Source organism: Setaria italica, chromosome VII (genome assembly GCF_000263155.2).
Source record: "Setaria italica strain Yugu1 chromosome VII, Setaria_italica_v2.0, whole genome shotgun sequence".
In the NCBI taxonomy this organism is placed as follows: Eukaryota; Viridiplantae; Streptophyta; class Magnoliopsida; order Poales; family Poaceae; genus Setaria; species Setaria italica.
The window spans coordinates 17,735,694-17,757,162 of record NC_028456.1 but is presented as its reverse complement, the minus strand read 5'-3'; the positions used below and the strand labels follow the sequence as shown (position 1 = coordinate 17,757,162).

The window sequence follows — 21,469 nt, the reverse complement described above, 5'->3', positions numbered from 1 at the left end:
CAATCTCCTTTTTTGGGTGTGATTCAAGCTTGAGGGACACCACCTCGACTGCAAGTATTTTGAATCTTTCTTGTTGTCTTTCTTACCACCTTTAGTAACAAAGGGTGCACTTTTAACCAGATTATTACTAGCAACAACCAGTCTTTGCAATAAACCACAATTTGAATATGAAGAGAATATGAAGCAATACATGGTTGCATATAAAAACCTTTATGATCAGGAGGTGAATAATAGCAGGGGTATGGCCAAGACCATGGTGTAGTCGGCCGAAAAGATGCATGTGATGTAGCAGCATGATTTGCATGACATTCACAACAACAAGATGATTTTTTATTTTTATCTTTATTGTGCTGACTCCCTTATTTCTGACCAGATGCTTCCTTCTCATATTTGGCCAATAGATCCTTGAAAGTTGGCTTTGTCTTATTCTTCAGATTTTGCTTGGCTCCAGATTTTTTGGGATGACCGGTCAGACCGGTCTGTGCAAAACCGGTAGCCTTATTTTTTCCTTACCCCCCAAGCATAGAAGTCTTTGCTGTGACTTGAGGTACCTTTTTCTCAGGCCTTTCTTCACCAATAATCACATTCTTCCCTTTAGCCTTTTCGGCTTGATCCGGCTGAATTAGTACTTTGGGATTTGTCAACTCAAGAGTATTCACTGGAAAAGGATTTTGATCAACTTGCATTTCATGAAAAGTCAAATGACCTTCATTAATGGTTGATTGTATTTGCTGGCGAAACACGTTGCAATCATTAGTGGCGTCTGAGAAAGTATTATCAAACTTGCAATATGCTTTCCTCTTCAACTCTTCAAACGGAGGCATAGTATGAGAAATTTTCAGATGCCCAAGTTTAAGCAATTCGTCAAAAATCCTATCGCACTTGGCTACATCAAAAGTAAATTTCATATCTTCTTGCTGATTCTTTTGGACCGGCTTGAGAGAAGCACAAGTACCAGGTTTACCCTTGTGGGGCAATACAAATTCAGTAGCTAGGACATCATTACTCTCATCGTCCGAGGAATCATGATCTAACATATGCATGTTGGGACGATCAGATTTGAGCCGACTATCTTTAGCTTAGCTTTCCTGAGCTAAAGCTCTTTGTAAGACCTTGGTAATATTAGCAAATTCATGACCCTCCAATTTATCTCTAATATGGGATGCAATCTATTAAAAGCTAATTCAGCAAGATCCCTCTCGGAGATGACAAGACTATAACAACGGTTTTTTACATCTCTGAACCTTCTGATATAATCAGCAGCAGGCTCATATGGCTTTTGCTTAACCGATGTTAAATGACTCAATCTCAACTCATCATCTCCACTATAAAAGTGGTCATGAAATTTCTGTTCTAATTGCTCCCAAATATGAATAGAATTAATAGGTAACGAAGCAAACCGCGAAAAAGTGATTCCAGTTAAAGATAAAGAAAATAACCGTACTTTTAATTCTTCTACAGAACCAGCTTCTCCTATTTGAGCAAGATATTGGCTAACATGCTCCCAAGTGGTTTTGCCATCATCCCCACAAAACTTCACAAATTCAGGACAACGCCAACCAGAAGGATAAGGAGCCAAATCAAAACTCAAAGGATACAGCTTTTGATAGGTACGAGTTTTACGCTTCACCTCTATTCCATAATCTTCCTTCATTTTCTTAGCAAGATTGGCATGAAACCTATCCAGAACTTCTTGAATAGTGGTTGGCGGAGGCAATTGTGGTGTAACAGCATTCGATTGCAACACATTCTGTCGTATAGGTGGACTATGAACATTCTATTGCAAACGGCTATTGAATTGGGAATTAGGCATGGAACCATATGAACTATCCAACCCAAAAGGCACCACAGGTGGAGTGCTATAAGCTGCTGCTGGATATGGATTTAAAACTCCAGGAATCTCAACAGATCGACCAGAGACAGCCTAAACAGGAGGTACAACAGCTATAGGCTCAGGAGACGACACATACGGGACCAAAGCACCCTAACCGGTCAGATCGGTTAGACCGTGTGGTCTGACCGGTTGATACTGACCAGATCGAGGTGGAGGTGATTGTCCCACAAAGTAGTTCAACGGCATGCCATACTGAGGCCCCGCTGTGGGTGTTGCCGATGTACTATTAGATGGGATCTGAGGTGGTACAGGATTAGAAACAGATGCAACATCATTGCCCCCTCCACATGTTTGCCATTAGACCTATCTACCATATCTTGCCCCCTTATTTGAACTTATAAATACTTTATAAGGAGAAAATAAGAAATGGTCCTTTTGGGCCTTTAAGCTGGGCCCGCAAGCTAGGCATAATTGGTATCAACCAGCTATCCAAATTTTGTATCCGGATTATCCGACTGGATATATATGATACCCAACAGATATTATCCTTCTTCTGAATCCAATATCCGAATAAAATTTTTAACTTCTAATCCATTATCCAAAAAACATCTAGATACCTGGGAAATGGATTCGAATAAATATCTGACCTTCTTTAGTTGATTGGGCGGTACAAAAAATTTCCACACCATTTATACCCCAAATACCGAGCCTAGGCTTCTCTACATGTCTTCCTCCGCTTCGAGCCAGTTGTCGTCCTCCCCAAATCCACCCCAAATTTTGGGGATTTGGGGTGAGATTTTTGAAGAAATTGCTCTAGGTGAACTTAGGAAGGTACCTCCAAATCCTCATTTTTCTACATTGACTACATAGATGTTGGGGTGTTTAGGTGGCCTACATTAAGGGATGGATTTCAACATTTGAGTCAATGGATATTTGTAGGTCAGAGGTTTAGTTGACGGACAATTTAGATTTTGCATGTGGTTGTAACATGCATAGTTAGTTGAATGTGCTGAATTTGTGATTTAGGGTATATATGGCATGGAATTTCTAGTTTAGTTGGTGGAATAAGAATCATATAATTCATGCATTGTGGTTACAATTTGTTGTATGTAGCTTTTACTTTGAGATATTTTAGTGCATATCTTTTAAAGGGAACGGACAAACAAAATGGAGTCTGAAAAAAGAGAAAGATTTGGAATTGCTTGATACTACTTAAAGCTTCAATGATCTTGTTTTTCGAGGCCGGTCCAAGTTCAAGCCAGCTAGCGACAAAAATGAGCTAGTCAGCTTTCCTGAAGATCTTAATGCACTCCCTAAGCACGATCCGCATCAAGAAGCGATAATTGCATCCATTGCATCGTTGCACAGCATATTGAAGGTGGGCTTGCACACAGCCCTCTGCCTACATGTTCTTGCCGTGTGCTGAGGCGAACAGAGCCATGTCCAGGTGGTCCTACTGGAATCACACGCACGAATGACCATGCGGAGCGGGTGAGATGCGGAAGGGGTTGGGCTGCACCAGACTCCATCAGAACGAGAGACGGTTTTGCTACCGAGGCCAGTGTTAGACGTAAACGACTTCGTCCCTTGTCAGATAGTAGCAAATATGCATGCGCTAGTGAGCACACGCGTGGAGCATGAAATGTTTTGCTATAAGAAAGCCTTACAAGGAAATCTAGATTATTTTTCAAATATGCTGCATTTATATTTGAAAGATTGAGGGCCTTATATATGAATGTTCTCTTACAAATTCATGCCTTCATATTTAGTCCACTATAGTAGATAATCATAGACGGGCTTGTTCGGTGAGCTCTCATGGATAGAGTTCAATAATCGATCGGACACCAAGAATCGACATAATTTTGTAATCATTGAATCCCGCTTCAAGGAAAATCTTCTTCCACTCTTGCTCATCTCGCTCGACACCATTGATGCCCATAATAAGAAGATCATACAAAACTTGTGTCTCCAGGTGCCTAGTGTCTGAAGATTCTGATCCAACAACCATATCTATGATTATCACCTTTCCTCCTTTATCTCTTGAAGGTATAGCTTGCTTGCAATTCTTCAAAATCTTGATACACTCATCATCGCCCCAGTCATGCAAAATCCACTAAAATAAAATTTGCATTAAAGTATTTGATGTTCATCCGAGTATTGTGAATTTAGCTAAAAAATGAGAAATTATGTGGATTTATATTAAGAAGAAAATAGACATCGAAATTCCCCTCTGCAAGTAACCCTCAACCAAGTGAGCTACAAGATGACTCCAGTTACGTCACAGATGCATAGTATGCGAATGACACTATCTCTTCTTGTCAGTGTATATCTTGACATCTTATTTTTATGTTAAATTAATGGTTCTAGGTGTACCGAAATTTCTACACTGTATACTTTTGTTTTGGGGGTCATGTTTTGTTTGTGTAGCATGGTGCATGGATCGATTTCAGTGCCATTTACCTTGAGAAAGACAGCATCTGCCTGCGGGATGCTCTGAAACATGTCGCCCGCAACAAACTGCACGTTGCCGCCAGACGGAGCGTTGGCAACCACGTGAGGAAGATCCAGCACGCTGCACCTCAGCTCCGGGAACGCCTTGGCGATGGAGGTGGCGGCGCCGCCGAGCCCGCCGGCGACGTCGACCAGCGAGCTTACCCCGTGGAACACCTCGGCGCACTCCCTGAGGACGATCCGCATGAGGAAGCGGCTGTCCGCGGCCATGGCGTCGTTGACCAGCGCGTTGAACGCGGGCTTGCGCGCCGCCATCTCCCACATATTCTTGCCGTGCGCCACCGCGAACGGGGCCACGCCCGGCTGGTCCCCCTGCCGGAACCACGCGCCGATGCCCATGCCGAGCGGCGAGACGCGGAACGGGTTGAGCACCAGGCTCAGGACAGGGGACAGGCTCGGCTCGCCATCGTCGCCGGCGACATCGTCGCTGATGAGGAGGCGGGACGCCGGCGTTAGCTCGTAGATGTCTTCGTCGTCGCCGCCGTGTCCGGACGAGGTGGCAATGGTAAACGTGCCCGCGACGGTGAGCGCGCGCATGAGGCGGCGCAGGCCGTGAAGCTTGCAGGGGCTGAGCTTGGCCTCGGCGAGTATCTGGGAGAGGGTAGCGGCGCCGCCGTGGCGGTGGATGGCGTCGGCGATGCCGAGGTCGAGGGCGACGGCGAGCGCCATGGATTTGACGTAGCCGAAGGCGTGGTGCCAGAGCTCGAGCTGCGCCTGGAGCAGCTCCTTGCTGTCCTTGGTGATGGCCATTTCCACTATTTTTCCGTCGTCGTCCTCGATGAGAGGCGCCGCACCATGCCGTCTGTAATTTATAGGCCGTCGGAGGCTTTGCTCCAGATCTCTGCACGTTGACTATTTCTTCATGTGGAACGGTACTCCAACCGGATACTATTGTTTGCTTCAGATTTGATGCAGGTGGATTGGGGCGATGGTATATGCCCGTCGCCCGTCCGTGCCGACAAGTTTCGGAGCGTTGATGTGGCTTTTACAACTGGGTTACCAAGGACCGGGATTAGAATTTCGTTTTTTTGAATTTTTTTCGGTCCTCGTCGAAAACACCGAATTTCACGAAATTTCGGCTGAAATTTAGACTAAAAAGTTTGTCTTTTGTTGAGTAATTTCGGTCACTATAGAAAAGACCGAAATTTTGAGCCTGCCAAGGATGAAGCCGTGGCAGATGCATACTGCAGACATGGAGTTGCAGCAATTCTCGCATAAGATTTTTGGGTTTACAGATGAAGATGCGCATCTGAATAATGAATGGGTGGATAGTACCTTCTCATGTACAAAGCCCAGTGACTAGCTTAGCGTCATTGTTACTAATGCACTCCACATCAAAGCGGCGTTCAGCTCTGCTCAGCCATAGATGTTGGCAACAGCTAATTGAAAATGTATTGCATTACTTATTAAATTGAAATTTTGCTAGTCAAGTAAATGTACCTTCCCCCTGTAACAAACTAATTAATTGTACTTCGATTAGTCTAGAACTTCATTCCCACGGTGTACCATGACAAATGAAAATACAAAACAATGCCTTGTATTCATCACCATGTTTTTTAAATATTACCAACTGCGAACAAAACTACTCCCTCAAGATTCAAACTTTGCAATCTTTGAACAATAATTTAACTATTAATTTTTTATTTTTATAATGTAAACTTTATATGGTTGGATTCGTAATCAAATATACTCTACAATAATTATAAATAAGTTTATAACCATAAAAAATATAATAAAAATAAATGAATAGTCAAAGTGTTATTTGGAAGACCGTGACAGCCATGCCATGCCTTATAAACATATATGGAGAGAGTAAAAACAAGTAATTGCCTTTTTACATAACTTACCTGGACAAGCATTTCATTAAGAATAATCAAGCAAGTAATTGCTTGACAAGGCACAGAACAATTTGTTAAAATTGAACCTAGACAGTGGATTTTAATCATTCTGACACAAAATTCAATCGGATGATATTGTTCAGCATGGGCGACTAGGGATGAATATGGATGTCTGGAAATCCGAATTATTCGTATTCGTATCTGTCTAAAATGTTAATATGGATATCCGCATTCGTATTCGATTTTAATATGAATGTCAAATGGATATATCTGAATTCGATTTCAATATTTTTCTCTATCCGATTAAAGATTCGTATTCGACAAAAAGTGAAATATCCAATACTATCCGTATTCGCGAAGAGTAAAGTACCCCATGAAATCATCTAAAACTTATTTCTATGACTAATTACTAATGATAAATGATGTTAACTTTAGTATTACTGATAAAGTAATTGTGTACACCATTTCAAGTATTAAAAGGTTATCTATTTGACAAATGACTAATTATGTTAGTCTAATATTACTAGTGATATATAGTGAATAATGATAATGTTTAATTAATTTTAATGTGGCTAATCATATTAATTTTAAATACATTATCCTATTTTATTTCATGAATAAATTATATTTATATGTATTAATGTACTTATTTCTTATTAAATAATTTATATATTTATGGAATTATTTATTTAGATGATATTCATTTGATATATATTTAATTATTGAAATATTTATTAATAAATATATTATTTTCAATAAACTATCTGTTGTGTGCTATCCTCATAATACTAATACTTGTAGCATGATTTTTTTATCTACTATGAAACTATCAATAAAATAAATTGATACTCGATATGACGCTACGTTCCAACTTCCAAGTCGAGTAAGTATCCGAATGCGAATCTGGATTTGCACTATTCGTTTTGTATTCGTATCCAATATGATTCATATTCGTAGTCAAATTTGAATTAAAACATGGTAAATAGTGCTATCCGAATTTGTTTTTATGCGTATTCCATCCGAATCCAGCGACTCATCTGGGAAATTATCTCTCCTGGTATCGACGGAGGGACAAGAACACGTGGGTGCTCTACTATCTGTTTATGGAGATATGGGCATTCATATTTGCGAAATAACAATGGAAAGATGGGCAGTCCTTAAACCGAATCTGGGAGGCAATCAAAGAAGTCAACCACCCATCCAGATCCAGATGCAAACGGCATCATCGTCTCACTGTGTAGTGGACTGGTGGCAGGAAACGATTTGAGCACGAACTAGTTGTACCATCAATTACAAGATTATGGTTTTTCAGATCTCGATATGTATTTAGGATCCCATTGTCATAAGATAAGATTTTATAAAGCTCAAACTATATTAAACCACCGTGAATTTTGATTTCATTTGTATTATAATAATGTGTGGGAGTTATACACGATCCCATGCATGAGGTTGGTAGGATCGTATATATGATCCTCATCTTGATAATAAATGTTGTCCACACTTAAAAATTGAGTTTAATCTGTTAATTTTTAATACCAGTGGATACTTCCGGGTACTTTTTTCTTTAAATTTTTTACAGTAATGCTACGCTTCTTACGTCCGCACGTGTCGGATATTGCTCAACAAAAATTTCTCACGCTTCCTATCTCGATCGGCTTTATCCATTCCCACCGTTCTTTTCTCTCCCCATTCCCACATCCTAGCGCCCGCCACCCCGCTCCCCCGCCTACTTCCCCGCAGGCCGAACGCCCCACTCCCCCCCTTCTTCCACCTCCTTCCCCGCGGGAATCCGGCCCGGATCTGGTGACGATGTTCGGCGACTCCGATGGATCCAAGACGCTAGCGCCAGGGCGCCCGGGTCCGCCCTGCCCGAGCCACCCTTCGATGTCGGTCGCTGCACCGGTGGTTGGATCGAGGACGCAGACGGCGGCTCTGTCGCTGCCGGCGCCGACGAGGCAGACCAGGCCGCCAACCGCGCCCAAGTGGGTGCTGCTGCTGAGCCCGTCCAGCCGCGCGACGGCGGCGCTGGAGGACACATTCACAAGCCTGACGTTGATGCGAGAGAAGTCGGCGGCGTCGTAGACCGCCGTGATAAGGAGGGGGCGGCAGCAGCTCGCGTGCGGGGTGGAGGGATGACCAAGATCCAATCACCGCAGATCCGGCATTCCCCGCGCCAGGCTCTCTCTCCCCCCCTATGTTGCAAATTGTTTCAGACTTTCCAGAGGTGTGTTACAGTTGAATCATATGGATGTTGTAAAAGTAGATCGGGAGATATTGCATATGTTGCAGAGGCATGTTGCAAGAGTTTTGTTCGAAATATTTCATTTGTTCCCAGAAGTATTTGTTGCAAGCATTTGATCTGGATGTTGCACATGTTCAACAAATATGTTGCAACAATATGTTCTAAAACATTTCATATGTTTCAGTCTTCTGTTGTATCAAGTGTTTTTAGGTTGCAAATGTTCTATCTGGATGTTGCATATATTTCACACATTTGTTGCAACTGTATATTTCAGATGTTTCATCTATTTCCATGTTGCAAGTGTTGATTTTTGATATTTTTATAGTTATTTTTTGATGTTGCGACGGAGCATCCGATCAAAAATAATTTATCGGATGTCTGGGCGCTAGCACATCCGAATTTTTTATAGCCATTGATGAGAGGAATGTAATTTAAAAATAAATTAAATTAGTATTGGTGCCACTATTTTTTTTACTTGATCTTACCTACTTGGTACTTTTTGGTATTTTTCTCTAGGTATCTTTAGGTACTTCCTACCTTTCCATCGCATGATTTTTCTAGATGGACGGCTCTCAATTTTTCCAATCATTATAAAAATCCTCTTAAAGATTAGGTAATATCTATGCCCATCTAAGTTTTATCAGTTTAGCCTAATATTTCTTTTACTTTTGACATGTATGATATGTTATAAGCATGTAATAATTAATGTATAAGACCTTCACAATGATTGATGTTTAAACATTGTTTCAAACATTGTAATAACGTGAACAGGATTTTTCAAAATCAATATATATACTCTCTCCGTCTTTAAATGTATGATGCTTAGAACAAGCTAATTAGTTCATGTCATATATTTAACTTCGGATGCAGTAATTTAGTTTTGGAATGTGTTTCAATTTAGCTTTCAAAATCTTATAAAATCGTTACTGCCAAACAAAAAAATCCTAACTTCTGATATGAATAGGTTGTACATATAGCAATGTGTGTGAACATCTCATGTGGAGAAGATTCATTGACATCCATGCATAAAGAAGAGGACTCTATTATCTATAGACATCATCACCATATTGATTACCCATAGGCTTTAACCGCCAAGGTTCAAGCACAAAAGCAAATGCACATGAAACCTTATAATAATGAATTATTACATGCATCAAATCATTTAGAGGTACCACTACGGACAACTAATATGAGATATCTCTAATATTGCGTTTTCAGTGGATCACGTTTTCTTTTCTTTTTCTCTGTCTAATCCGTCTTCATGTACTCTTTGAATTTCGAGCTAGGCATACTCGTGTGAGCCCATCCTCCTCTTTTTTCTCTTTCCCCAACGTGTAAAACTGCGATAAAGGTCATAAACCTATTACAGTACTTGCTCTAAATCACTGGCTGTACTTAAACCGTGAACATACAGATACAATTCACAATCTTCCGTCATTTAGCACAATTTGCTTTTACTAACATACTGCAGCAAAGATGACACCAGCAATTTGAAATATCAAATTTTACATGAACTCAAAACAGACTCACTAAGTTACTTGTACATAAATCGCTTATAAATTACTTTCTACAAACTGGAAAAAACGAGTAAATTATAAATGTCAAAGTTGTACCTTTGCCTCCAAAACAAGGAAAGGCAAAATGAGTAAGCTCGTACAAGAGCTACGGAAAAGAGTTCCTAGTAATTTGTTACATGTCCAACTATACTTTGACGACCTACTTAAGATAACAACGATAGGTAAACTACATGACAAACACTTCAGCTCGGGTAACTACACACATGATACATTGACAAAATCAGAGTAAGCAATTCTCTTCTACTCAAAGAAGCTTTGGCAATAACATAACATCACAGCACAAACTGTGCTACAATGTTTCTCGATTCGCTCGAGATTTACACGACTGCACGTAAGTATGCCTTAACCTGCTTCTGTTCACAGCACTAGATAACCCTTCTAGTATACAGTGTGGCACCATGGCTTGTCTAGTATGACAGCCACCAACTGGAGCTTGGAAACACCAGGTAGCTAGCAACAGGATTCCAGCTAAGCATCAAAGATCAACAACCAGTAACCATCACATAATTGCATCAAGCATGAATCTTTTATTAGACGCTGACCTGCTGTATGGGCAAAAGACAGTAATATGGAATTATAAGTGGGCATATAGTACATCTAATGCAGAAAAGCTCAAATTTTATGCATGAAAATTAAGAATGAATTCTTTTGTGGTGCTCCAGATCACAGGTAAAATGTTTGATGAAAACTCGATGTCCGGAAATTATGCTATTGTTACCAAGAATCCAGAATGAATCTTGTTCTACAATTACAATTACAAACTGACAGGAGCACTAGGCTGCCTGAATTTAATATAAAAATTCCATTAAAGATAAGATGTGAGTATTCAACGCAAACAAATTCAGTAACAAGGCGCAACCTTGGATGAGGCAAATCAAAATATAACACATAAAATAAGCTAAATTCTTGGACAGTTCCAAATCATGCATGCACTGGATTTTACCAAACAGATATGAGGTGCTTCCAATAAAACAAGGGAAACAGCTCTCAAATGAAAATAAAACAAGGGAAAGAAAATATCCAGTAGAACTGTCAGAAGTCACATAAAAAAGGGAGAATCCAGCAGAGGTAGAATCACATATGCCGTAAACAGCAAATGGTGTGCAACATGTCTATGCTGTGTATCATGGCACATTAGAATCATAACCGTAGAGATAAAATGTAAAGCAAAAGCTGTGCGGTGTCCAGACCTGGTAACCTTTTGTTGATGGATGCTTTCTGCAGCTACAATACAATTTATGTTGCTGACTTGCTCTCCACTGTTTGGTTCTGTGCATTAAACCACGTGTTAAATTGGAATATTAACTCAGTTTGTCAAAAACAGCAAACAAAGCACAAGAAGAACAGTGAAGTGTATAATAATCTACTACACTCACTTTGGCTCGCAAAACTCTCTGGCTTTCACTGAAATACTGATTTGGATGGTTGATTCCAGAATCGCAGGAGACACCATGTGTTGCCTCAAAGGTCAATGTGCAAGCTAGCTGTATATTCATTATGACAGATGAACCAGTCAGTTCAGGGATAGCATATTGCTCAGTTAAGCTAATGGCAATAAAGTACAGCACCTGGTAATGCCTGTTCTTCACTTTATCCATTATCTCTTCCAAGGCATGCCCACTAACACCCATTTTGTTGAGTGCTGCCCGCAAATTTTCTTCGCTGCAAGTACAGTAAAACAGAGGCAAATGCATGGAGTAAGCATCTGGTACAAACTAGGGTAGCATTATGGTTATCTTGCAACGTCACAAACTGGCATCGCAAGTGAACTTCACAACAGAATGCTGTTTTGAATTGACCATAATCAAGGAAGAAACTATATCATGGACAAGTATGACGAGGAGACAAGAAGAAACTATACTGGCAAGAATTACAAAAGCATATCTCACTGCTCTGCTTGGTAGTTTAGTATTGTACTATTTGGTTCAACCTGGCCAGGTGCACTTAATGAGTAAAGAAAATGTTAATTCTGATTCATAATTACCTTTGGCTGCTTTTTTTTTGGTTTGCTAAGCTTTTTTTGTTAGGTCCAGTTTTTTTTATAAGAAAAACTGAAACTTGGTGGGCTCTTGCTCCATTCAGATTTCTGGGTTTCAAGTGAAACCTTAGTTCCACCTCAAAGTTCAGGAGTATTTAGTAACAAAAGGGAAGACTGGAAGAGAAGATACAAACTGCTTAGTGTTAACAAAAAGTTTAGAGCACCTATTAAAATATTAAGCACTTATCTATTCTGTTAGTAACTGTCAATAGGGAAGACTACAGGTGAGATTGTACCCAAAATGTCGGTAAGGGCATCCATGGTGATCTCCAACACCAGGTGTTGCAGAAATGATCTTTTGACATGAATATGGAGTGTAATCCTGGAGCAGCATTTGTAAGAGTAAGTAATAACTCCAGTAAAATTCAAGTTACACATGTAGCAGGAGGGGCTTACTGTTCGTTTTCCTTCTTTTCCATAATTATGTCTGATGCTATAGGCATATTCCTTGTCAAACCGCTCAGAGCCAACCTTATTATCCAAAGAAGAGACAACATCAACGAGGAATTAGAAACTGCATTAACTTACATTCTCAAGTCAGGGAAAATTAATTGCTTAATTTTTCATTTCTTTGATCATATTGACTGTTTGGCTCCATGCACTGCTGGTATGCTACAGGCAATAAGGTAGTGACATACTCCTATAAAATGTTTGCATGACACAATACATATGTTTACATTATCTACCAAATGATAGGTACCTTCTGAGAAAATTCCGCTCTCCAGAATGCAAGGGCATCCTCCAACTTTAGTCCAGCACCCTAGGTCATATTTTTTACATGTAATTAGTGTGACATTTTAGGTGCTTGTAGATCAAAGTTTTAGTCTAATTCAATTAACTATTACCTTAAGAAAAAGACCAAACTGCATTCTACCCCCATGCTTCAGATGATGGTTTTCTCTCAACTGCAAAATAAAAGAAAACACTTAGCAACCTGGTGACAAGGCAAAAGCATATCTACAAGATTTAAGGTGCCTCACCTTATCTAGCATATGCCGCATACAAAGAGGGAAAGAACTTTTAGCCAGTTGGTCAATATCCTTTAGAGATATTTCGACAGCATCCTTTGGCTGCATAAAGCAAGAAACCAATCAAGTCAAGCAAATTTCAGTTAGCAAGAGCACTAGAGGAAAAGGTACTTAAATATCAGGAAAATCAAGCACAACTGCAAAAGTGAGACAGCATACCTGAGAGTAATCAGGTCCAAAATACGCATTGCTTAACGCTTCAACAATCTGTCACAACAAAATTAGGCATCACATAAGATATAAAAAGATCAGTTCTGAAAGAAAGTTGGTAACTGGTACTGTGGTACTCACAGGCGTCAACCTGTCCTTTTCTTGTTCCTTAATAGTTGCCATCCATTTTCTGTACAGTAATGACTAGTAAGCCCTCAGTTTTGAACTTAATGCCAACTGATATTAGAAAATGTCACCGAATGCAAGTATTGAAACTTTCAAAAATGTGATCTTATTATCCCAAGAACATATATGAATTAAATACTTTACTAACAAAAAATAGTGTAGGCGTATCTAAAGCCACAAGAGACCTCTCCAACAGAGAATTAAGTAAGCAGGGTTCCAAAACATTTTACGCGTGAACTGAGCAAAGTAAAATTAGTGTACCTGTTTGTCAAAACAAGTGCCTTCGAGATATTGCAGCGGAATTGAGTAACCACAAGGGAAACCACCTGGAAAATCATACAGGCATGTTCATAAAGAGCATCAACCAAATTAATAATTGGAACTTTGATTCTCATGCTCAGAGCAAACCTGGCTCATCGCCACATAAGCATAGCCTTTTGAAAGAAATACTCGGCGGCTGCTAACAAGATCAGGAACTTCTTCAAAAGGTACCTTAATTGGATTACAATATTCGAATTATTATTTGAACAAAACAAAAATTTAAATGGATACACAGATAAAGAGCTAAAAAGGTATGTGTACATACCTTGAAGAACACAGACTCAACTGCCAAAAAAGAAAAGGGAGAAAGTGAATTTAGCTTCCAGTACAAGAAGAGAGTGCAAATAATAGACAACAATCTACTCTACATAATAATGGTTTCACATGACTGTTCTATACATTACAACACATTTCCTTTAGAAAGAGTCCAAATCAGTCACAAGGTACATCTGCTGTTTCAGTATGTTAAACACTTAGGTAATCCACAAAAATATGAATCACAGAAAAGAAGCATACTATTCTGTAACTGATCCTAACATCCAGTTGGAAAATTAATCTGCAATAAATTGATTGAAAAGAAGTGGTTATAAGAAATGCTGCGTACCATTTGCAGATTGACCAATGGAACGTGCAACTTGGCTCAACTTGTCTTTCACAACCTAAAGCATGAAAACAAGAAATTCATTACTTCACTAAGCAAACAGGAAAAAAGGACAAACACTGCAGTTCTACATTGTTAGCATCAAGGTCAAAGTCCTCAGTATCAGTGGCCATAGTCTATACCTCGAATTCTGAGCGTGGCAATGCTTTGTAAGGAAGTTGAAAATCAGTCATTAGCTTCTTCTGAAATAGATAATGTGCAACAAGCAACAGTTAAAGCATGGATGTAGTACTTCTGTGATTAATAGATAGGAAATTACCTGTGATTCAGAAGTCTCAAGCCGAAAGCGGTACCGAAAAAGTGTAGTCTCCATGGAGAGAAACCACTTTCGCAATTCTTCCCTGGGTTGTGTATCAAATTCAGCTTCTCATTAGTCATTAAGTTGGTAAAAGGAACCATCAGTCTTAATATAGCGCACCTAATATGAACATATGAATATTAATCTTACGTTCTGCAGTAGACTAGGCGGAGCACAAAGTGAGATATTATATCCTTGTTCAAAGTTTCTGCTGGATCCTGGTGCCTCATGTGTGTCTTCCACAACTCACTGACCTGAAGTGCAAAGGAAAAAAAAGGCATATCCTTTTAAAAAATTGTACTATTATCAGAGTCAAACACTAAATCCATAGCAAGAGTTTCCAAACATTCCACGCTATCCAATTTCAATCTGATTCTGAGGAGAAGGCAACAATTCTAACAAAAGTTAAATCACAGCTAAGGCAGGGCCGAGCCAAAGGGTGTGCGAGCGGTTCAATGGAACAGGCCCCCCAAATTGGAGGGGGCCACCAACCAGCGCAGGTTCTATAGGGACAATAGGGTATAGGCGGCAGGCGCAGGTTCGCAGGAGGCCAGGAGACAGGAGTCCATCCGTCACGCGTCACCCGTCGACCGCGTCGGCCCTGGTGTGCAGTCACGTCGCTGGTGGCACAGCCGCCGCAACGCGTGTCGGCTCCGGACTCCGGTGTGCTGCGAGTGGGCGTGTGGCCCTGGCGCCTTGCTTCCTTTTCGCCAATCGCCGGTGCCGGCGGTGCGCAGCGCGTCCGCGGCGTCGGGAATCGGGATCGGCACCGATACAACTGTAGAAGACTTCCTTTTCGCCAATCGGTCAGTCAATTGTGATCGATCGCTTCAAGTATACTAATCTGGTCCGATTAATTTTCAATATTTTAATCAATGTTGATGGGTGATGACTAATATAATATTGATCCATCTAGGTGTTCAGTTATCTTTGTTCTGGTTCTGGATTATCTGGTGTTCCAATCCAAGATTCCAGTCATGTCTTCTGCAAACCGATCTAGAAAGTATGAATCTGGTTACTAAAAGCGTAAGAAAAAACAAAGAATAAAGGATTTAACTCAATCTCAAAAGGGTTCTATGGATAAATTTGTTAGAAAAGAGTCACAAGTGTCCACCGATAATCAATCACTTGGTCATGGACATATCATTGAAGATTTCATTTCAAGGAACACTAAAAGAATGAAGCACTTCAAGTAAAGATTATGAAAGCAAGAGTCCAATAGGTACGGTTTTTGATATATCTTATTGTGATATGTATCATATCTTATTTATAGTCCTATTTTTTAGGGAGGTAGGCCTCATTTTAGAGTTTGGTACAGGGCCTTGATTTTTGCCGGCTCGGCCCTGAGCTAAGGCGACATAAAACCAGAAGATACATATACCCTAACAGGGCATTCTTACATGAACAAATAGTCAAAATAAATTAGAGATTCCGAAAAGCCATAAAACATTAACATCCGGAAGAGCTTAAGTTAGTGATTCTCATTTTCCCTCAGAAAACCCAACTCAGACCAAGGTGCAAATCCTACACAAGGCTGCAAATTAATTCACTAAAACTTGCGCCAACTTATGCACAAAATAAAAATTGTCGCCGGAAATAGGCTCCATATATAATCGGCTCCTCAAATTAGTCCCCCAAATGATAGAACAGCAAGGGAGAATCGCTCACCAGCTTCTCCATCTCCTCCGGCCTCTTCCCCCGCGAGAGCCCATCCGAGATCCCCTTGAGAACTGCCCAACACATCGCAGCGAAGCGCATCACACTCCAACCCGTTTGCCAGATCTGAGCAATAACGAAGGAAGCAACGCGGGGAACAACTTCTGCAATAAAGAGAGCAGAGGGACGCACCACGGAGGCGGTCGATGGCGAAGAGCTCGAACTCCTCCAGCCGCACCTCCAGCTGTGGCGCCGCCCGGTAGGTCGGCAGGGCACCAGTGCCGCCGCTGCCGGCGGCGGCTGCGGCGTCGAGCTGCCGGCGGGAGGGCACGATCTCCATGAGGCCTCGGAGGTGGCGCAGTCACGGGTCGGGAGCGCGGAGCCGGATCCTCGCCCGGCCGGCGTCGGTGGCCAGCGATATGGAGTTGGATATTACGGAGCGGGTGGGGGCGGCGGCGGCGGGGAAGGGGAATGGAGAGTCGGAGAATGAGGGGGCAGGGGGCGGCGCGAGAGAGAAAATTGGGAGTGTTTCGGCGGGAAATAGACCTGATTTTCCCGCGGCTACGCAAGACGGACACCGGGGACCACGCTGGGCCTTAGCATCCGAGCCGTTTGGGCCTAGCCCAGCAAGGTTTTATCTTAGCGGGAAAAAAAAATGGGATCCAGCCCACTTTGAAAAAAAGGCTTTGCAGCTCATGCTTACAGCCCCATTGATACTTAGCATGTTCTTAAAAATATTTTTTGTGCAGTCTTCCTATTATTGTGGTTAGCATTTAACAGCACGCTGCAAGTAGTATGTCACAAATACTACAATGCATCACAAAACTGGATGAAGTTCATCCACTTGTAAGTTGTAATTTTGTAAATCCGGTGCAAAGCATACAGGACCATTGCATCAAGTACACAAGACGGGGGAAAAGGGAACCCCTGATACCTTTTCTTTGCTGCATACACACACATAAAAAGCTGCGCAGAATTCCTTCCTTGTCGTGACCCGTGCCACTGTTATCTCGTGAAGAAAGAAGCGCGTATGCCAGTGTGACGTTGTTTCGGCCGTGCGAGCTGGCACTCTGCAGCAGCTGGCTCAGGTAGTCCAAGGTTCATTCTCCTTCCTCCAGGCTTCAGCAAAGGTGAAAGATCCAGAGACCCAATCTCCCCATCCTTTTTTTCCCCCGATTTATATTCAGGCGGAGGCAAATGGCCAGCAACTCTAGCACTCCAACCCCTTGCTCTCAGGGACCCCGCGGCATTGCAGTTGCAGGTATTGTGAGCTCCGAGCATGCATGTTTATACACTTTCTTGGGAGGTTAGGAGAGGGAAGGGCTACCTTAAACCACTACTTGAAGTAGCAGTCACGGCTTCACAAGGTTGAACCAGTAGTGATGAACTCTGCAGACAAGAATGCCGAATCAGATGCTGGCACTCCAAAGAGAGCCGATCCGCAGTCGGCGTCGGAGACGGCGTGCGTCGATGGCGCGATCCAGCCCAGGATCGTGCCTCTCCTGGGGAAGCCATACTTCACATGCATCATGTGCAAGTCCCATGTCCACCCGCCGTTTCAAGTGGTATGCTGCTTCGCTCCTCGTGCTCTGCTCACATTTCCTGAAAAGCAGTAGCCTAGCCTGGTGCATGTCAATCTGACCATACTAGTTGTGTCTCGATTTGTCATTCATGGCCGCTGGATCTTATGGGCTATGGCCAAGCTAATTTGGTGCGTTTGATTTCTTGATGGAGCAAGGTTATTGTAGTCAAATAAGAACTTGATGATGTTCTGAATAATTCTGCAGAGGCTCTCCATAGTCCAATGCTGTCCTGCCGAAATGGGCCAATGGCCAATGACCTCAGTTTTCCATTGACTGTCCGCACAGGTGGTCCCCAGGTCGCTGGCGCCGTTCCTGCCGGATGCCACGGTGCCGGCGACGGTGACGTGGCGCGGCCGGTCCTGGGAGATGCGCTTCACGGGGGGCCGCCAGATCCAGCGCCTGGAGGCCGGGTGGCGGGGCTTCGCGTTGGACAACGGCCTCCGGCTCGGTGACGGCTGCGTCCTCGAGCTGGTGGACGGCAACCCCGAGGGCGTGGTGTTCAGGGCGCAGGTCCTCCGCGCCGACATCCCCGCGGCCATCCGGGAGCGCGCCGGCGGGTACACCTCCTCCGCCCCCATCCTCATCGACTGAACTGCACAGCCTGATGATGCGTTTAGCCTATGTCAAGTTGATAAACTGAAATGTGGAGAACTGAAAGTCTGAAATCTGATGCTTCGTTAGCAAGGGTGCGTTTGGCAGCTAGAGCTGATTCCCTGAATAATTTTTCAGAGAGAAGCTATTTTCTGAAATGAATCAAGAGGCTGGGAGCTAGTAGCTTCAGCTGACTATGTGAAGTGATTCTCGATCCTAATTTTTAAGAGTTTATGTCAGAGAATTAAAAAGAATCACTCTCAGCTACAGAATCACTGAATCAACTTCCATAGAAAATCAGAATCAGATAAAACTCGTTCAGAGAGAAGCGATTTTCTGAAATGAACCAAGAGGCTAGGAGCTAGTAGCTTCAACTGATTATGTGAAGTGATTCTCGATCCTAATTTTTAAGAGTTTATGCTAGAGAATTAAAAAGAATCACTTTCAGCCACAGAATCACCTCTCTCAGAGAACCAGCTTCCATAGAAAATCAGCATCAGATAAAACTCAACCAAACAGATCCTAATAACATAAACGAAATGAAACTCAGGCCAACAGAAGCTACGATTTTCAATATTATGATTTACATCTTCGAAATCTAGGCAAAACATGTATGCGAGCACATCTATCAAACTTATTCCACAGATACAAAACAGTTTGCATCTAGTGCGATACACATCAAACTTATGCCCCGGTGAAGGAGAGGAGCTTGGGCTGGGTCATCCTGTCGTACTGATACAGCGACGCTTCGTAATTTCTGTAGATACTGTCCGAAATCGATCCGTTGATGATGAGGTCGAACCATGACGAGCCCATCCGCCTGCCGCGCAACACCTTGTTGAAGAAAATTCTTGCGTGGTTCTTGGAGTCGTACTAGTACACCGCCCACCTGCCCAGGCCTTGGGCTCTGGTACCATTGATGTCTGGAATCTGGACGTATCCATCGGCATCAGACAGAACCGTGGGCATGACAATGGCGTAAACAGCAGCCATGGCTACGATGAGGAGGACGATGCAGGTCCTCATGGCCGCTTGGTTTAGGGAAACTAAGTATACGTTTGGATGGGAGACAATGTAGAACGGGATGGTCCCGTTTCAATTTTCTGGGATGGGATGATACTATTTCATGTTTGGTTAGAGGGACAGGGGTGTCCCTATTTTTTGTTTGATTTGAGGGATAAACGTGGGATGGGACGATCCCGTTTTCTGTTTGGATCGAGGGACAACTGGTTATGATAACCTCCCGCACAAATACGGTGACATTACCTCCTACCTCACCTCCTACCTCTCATACCTTCTTTCTAACAATAATTGCAGCTTTCCTTTTGATATAAATACAAATTTCAATTTTTTGGTTACACAATATATATAGTCCGAATCATATATAATTCATTTACCATCAAATGACATTCATATACAGATGGTATTTACCATACTTCCATTACATCAAATTCATGCCTTACACAAAATAGAAAGTTCAAGGCATACAAGATAGGCCACAGTTAGCAAAAGAAATATGACAAAAGAGATGTTACAACTATCAGGTGTAACAAACATGGCCTAGTTAGTAAAAGAAAGCTTTACCACTATCACTAGTTGTATGTTCCAAAAGCACCCTACTGTCCAGGGAACCTCTCACTAACAAACATAGCCATCCAATGTAACTGGTGCTCAAATGGCAAGCCATAGAAAGCTTTACCAGTGAGAGGATTGGCCACCAGATGAGCATAGTACGTGGATATCTGAAGATCATTAAAGCCTGAAACTGAAAGGCTATTCACTTTAGCAAAGAGATCTTCTGGCAGCTCATTGTTTGATTTAGCAACCTGCATTATAGCCATGGCAAGCTTGTCACCAACTTTGTTGAATGCACCAATCAGTCCATCCTCTTCACTTTCAACAATCTTAGCCCTCTTGTTAGGTCTTGCATTAGATGTTGCCCCTTCCTCAAAAGCACTGCTAGGATCATCTCCTGTACCATTTGCAGCTCCATCTTCAGTGTCATCATCTTCTGTACCAAGAGGAGCACTTGAATCCTTTGCAAACTTGCCTGTAGCCATATCCTTCCCAAAGATTGTTTCCATCTCAGCATAGTTCTCAAGAGGCTTGTTTAAATACTCAGCATCAGCCTTGTGATCCTATAATGCAATAGAAATCAGTACGAAAAATATGATAAGAACAAGACCACAAAACGATAGAAACTAGATTACATGCACATGGCCATTGTAGTGCTCCTCGTCAAGGGTGATGATGTAGTTATCTTCATCAAATCCAGATGCACTCAAGCTCTTGAGTCTTGTTATCTTGGCCCACTTTCTTTGCCATATCTTTAGATGATTCTTAATCTGCTCATCATTGAGTGTAGTGTTGAATTTTTCATTGACAGCTCTAGCACATGCATTAAAATAGACCTTTTTGAAGCCCTTTCCTGTTTTAACACCACTAGCAACCACATTGGCAAGATTTTTCAGCATGAAAGTGGACATTGGCACTGTCCAGGCAGCCACACTAGTACCTTTCCCAAGTCCCTCGACATGGCCGTCCATTGCCTGCCATGAACAAAAAAAACAGCAAGTATCGTATGTCAGTCCCTCAACATGGTTGTCCAACTCTTGAGCCTTTTTACTGCAATCTACTCATGCAAAAGAGCCCACATGAATGATACTGTCCAAATCAGCACAAACCACTTGGCTCGCTGCATATATTTCCATGATTCTAGGGCACAATAAAAAAGATCATGAAAAAAGAAACGAGATCAGTAGGAGAACTACAACTGCACAATAAACAATAGCCACATGAGAAGGATGCTGGTGGTACGTAATCCTGAAATAACCAAAGCCACATGTGGTACATTTCAGTTAGCATAGCTATATTCTCTGGAGCATCAGAAAAATTATAAGTGGCAAGCAATTTAGCAATACACGTCAAAAGTAAAAGCTTCACGATATATAGCAG

At 42.0% G+C, this 21,469-nt stretch overlaps 3 protein-coding genes across 4 annotated transcripts; 1 reads left to right on the top strand and 2 right to left on the bottom strand.

The window, feature by feature from the left end:
• Nucleotides 1-3,510: 3,510 nt before the first annotated feature.
• Nucleotides 3,511-5,105, bottom strand: LOC101767922 (5-pentadecatrienyl resorcinol O-methyltransferase). Its single transcript, XM_004975346.3, has 2 exons — nt 4,295-5,105; nt 3,511-3,947 (listed from the first exon to the last, which is right to left on the bottom strand). The coding sequence occupies exons 1-2, from the start codon at nt 5,093-5,095 to the stop codon at nt 3,648-3,650; spliced, it is 1,101 nt and encodes a 366-aa protein (XP_004975403.1). The 5' UTR covers nt 5,096-5,105; the 3' UTR covers nt 3,511-3,647.
• A 4,772-nt stretch (nt 5,106-9,877) lies between these two features.
• On the bottom strand, nt 9,878-16,833 carry LOC101767260 (probable DNA primase large subunit). Of its 2 annotated transcripts, none has more exons than XM_004975345.3 (20): nt 16,533-16,833; nt 16,353-16,414; nt 14,835-14,938; nt 14,646-14,727; nt 14,509-14,568; nt 14,330-14,384; nt 13,991-14,010; nt 13,813-13,896; nt 13,666-13,730; nt 13,360-13,408; nt 13,228-13,275; nt 13,021-13,110; nt 12,886-12,945; nt 12,741-12,800; nt 12,437-12,511; nt 12,277-12,362; nt 11,571-11,664; nt 11,379-11,486; nt 11,193-11,271; nt 9,878-10,547 (listed from the first exon to the last, which is right to left on the bottom strand). In XM_004975345.3, the coding sequence occupies exons 1-19, from the start codon at nt 16,678-16,680 to the stop codon at nt 11,239-11,241; spliced, it is 1,383 nt and encodes a 460-aa protein (XP_004975402.1). In that variant the 5' UTR covers nt 16,681-16,833; the 3' UTR covers nt 9,878-10,547; nt 11,193-11,238. The 2 variants fall into 2 exon arrangements, with proteins under 2 accessions (XP_004975402.1, XP_014661011.1); XM_014805525.2 differs by having other exon boundaries at nt 9,878-10,544.
• A 539-nt stretch (nt 16,834-17,372) lies between these two features.
• On the top strand, nt 17,373-18,722 carry LOC101766847 (B3 domain-containing protein Os04g0386900). Its single transcript, XM_004975343.4, has 3 exons — nt 17,373-17,601; nt 17,736-17,905; nt 18,209-18,722. The coding sequence occupies exons 1-3, from the start codon at nt 17,538-17,540 to the stop codon at nt 18,512-18,514; spliced, it is 540 nt and encodes a 179-aa protein (XP_004975400.1). The 5' UTR covers nt 17,373-17,537; the 3' UTR covers nt 18,515-18,722.
• Nucleotides 18,723-21,469: the final 2,747 nt, after the last annotated feature.

Bases quoted from the DNA above. Each gene is read 5' to 3' on its own strand.
- LOC101767922 (XM_004975346.3), bottom strand. From the start codon at position 5,095: ATGGCCATCACCAAGGACAGCAAGGAGCTGCTCCAGGCGCAGCTCGAG. The intron at 3,948-4,294 runs GTAAATGGCACT...ATTTTATTTTAG, and splicing joins CAGATGCTGTCTTTCTCAAG to TGGATTTTGCATGACTGGGG.
- LOC101767260 (XM_004975345.3), bottom strand. From the start codon at position 16,680: ATGGAGATCGTGCCCTCCCGCCGGCAGCTCGACGCCGCAGCCGCCGCC. The intron at 13,409-13,665 runs GTACACTAATTT...ATTACTGTACAG, and splicing joins GCACTTGTTTTGACAAACAG to AAAATGGATGGCAACTATTA. The intron at 11,487-11,570 runs GTGCTGTACTTT...ATGAATATACAG, and splicing joins TGAAGAACAGGCATTACCAG to CTAGCTTGCACATTGACCTT.
- LOC101766847 (XM_004975343.4), top strand. From the start codon at position 17,538: ATGGCCAGCAACTCTAGCACTCCAACCCCTTGCTCTCAGGGACCCCGC. The intron at 17,602-17,735 runs GTATTGTGAGCT...TGAACTCTGCAG, and splicing joins CCGCGGCATTGCAGTTGCAG to ACAAGAATGCCGAATCAGAT. The intron at 17,906-18,208 runs GTATGCTGCTTC...CTGTCCGCACAG, and splicing joins TCCACCCGCCGTTTCAAGTG to GTGGTCCCCAGGTCGCTGGC.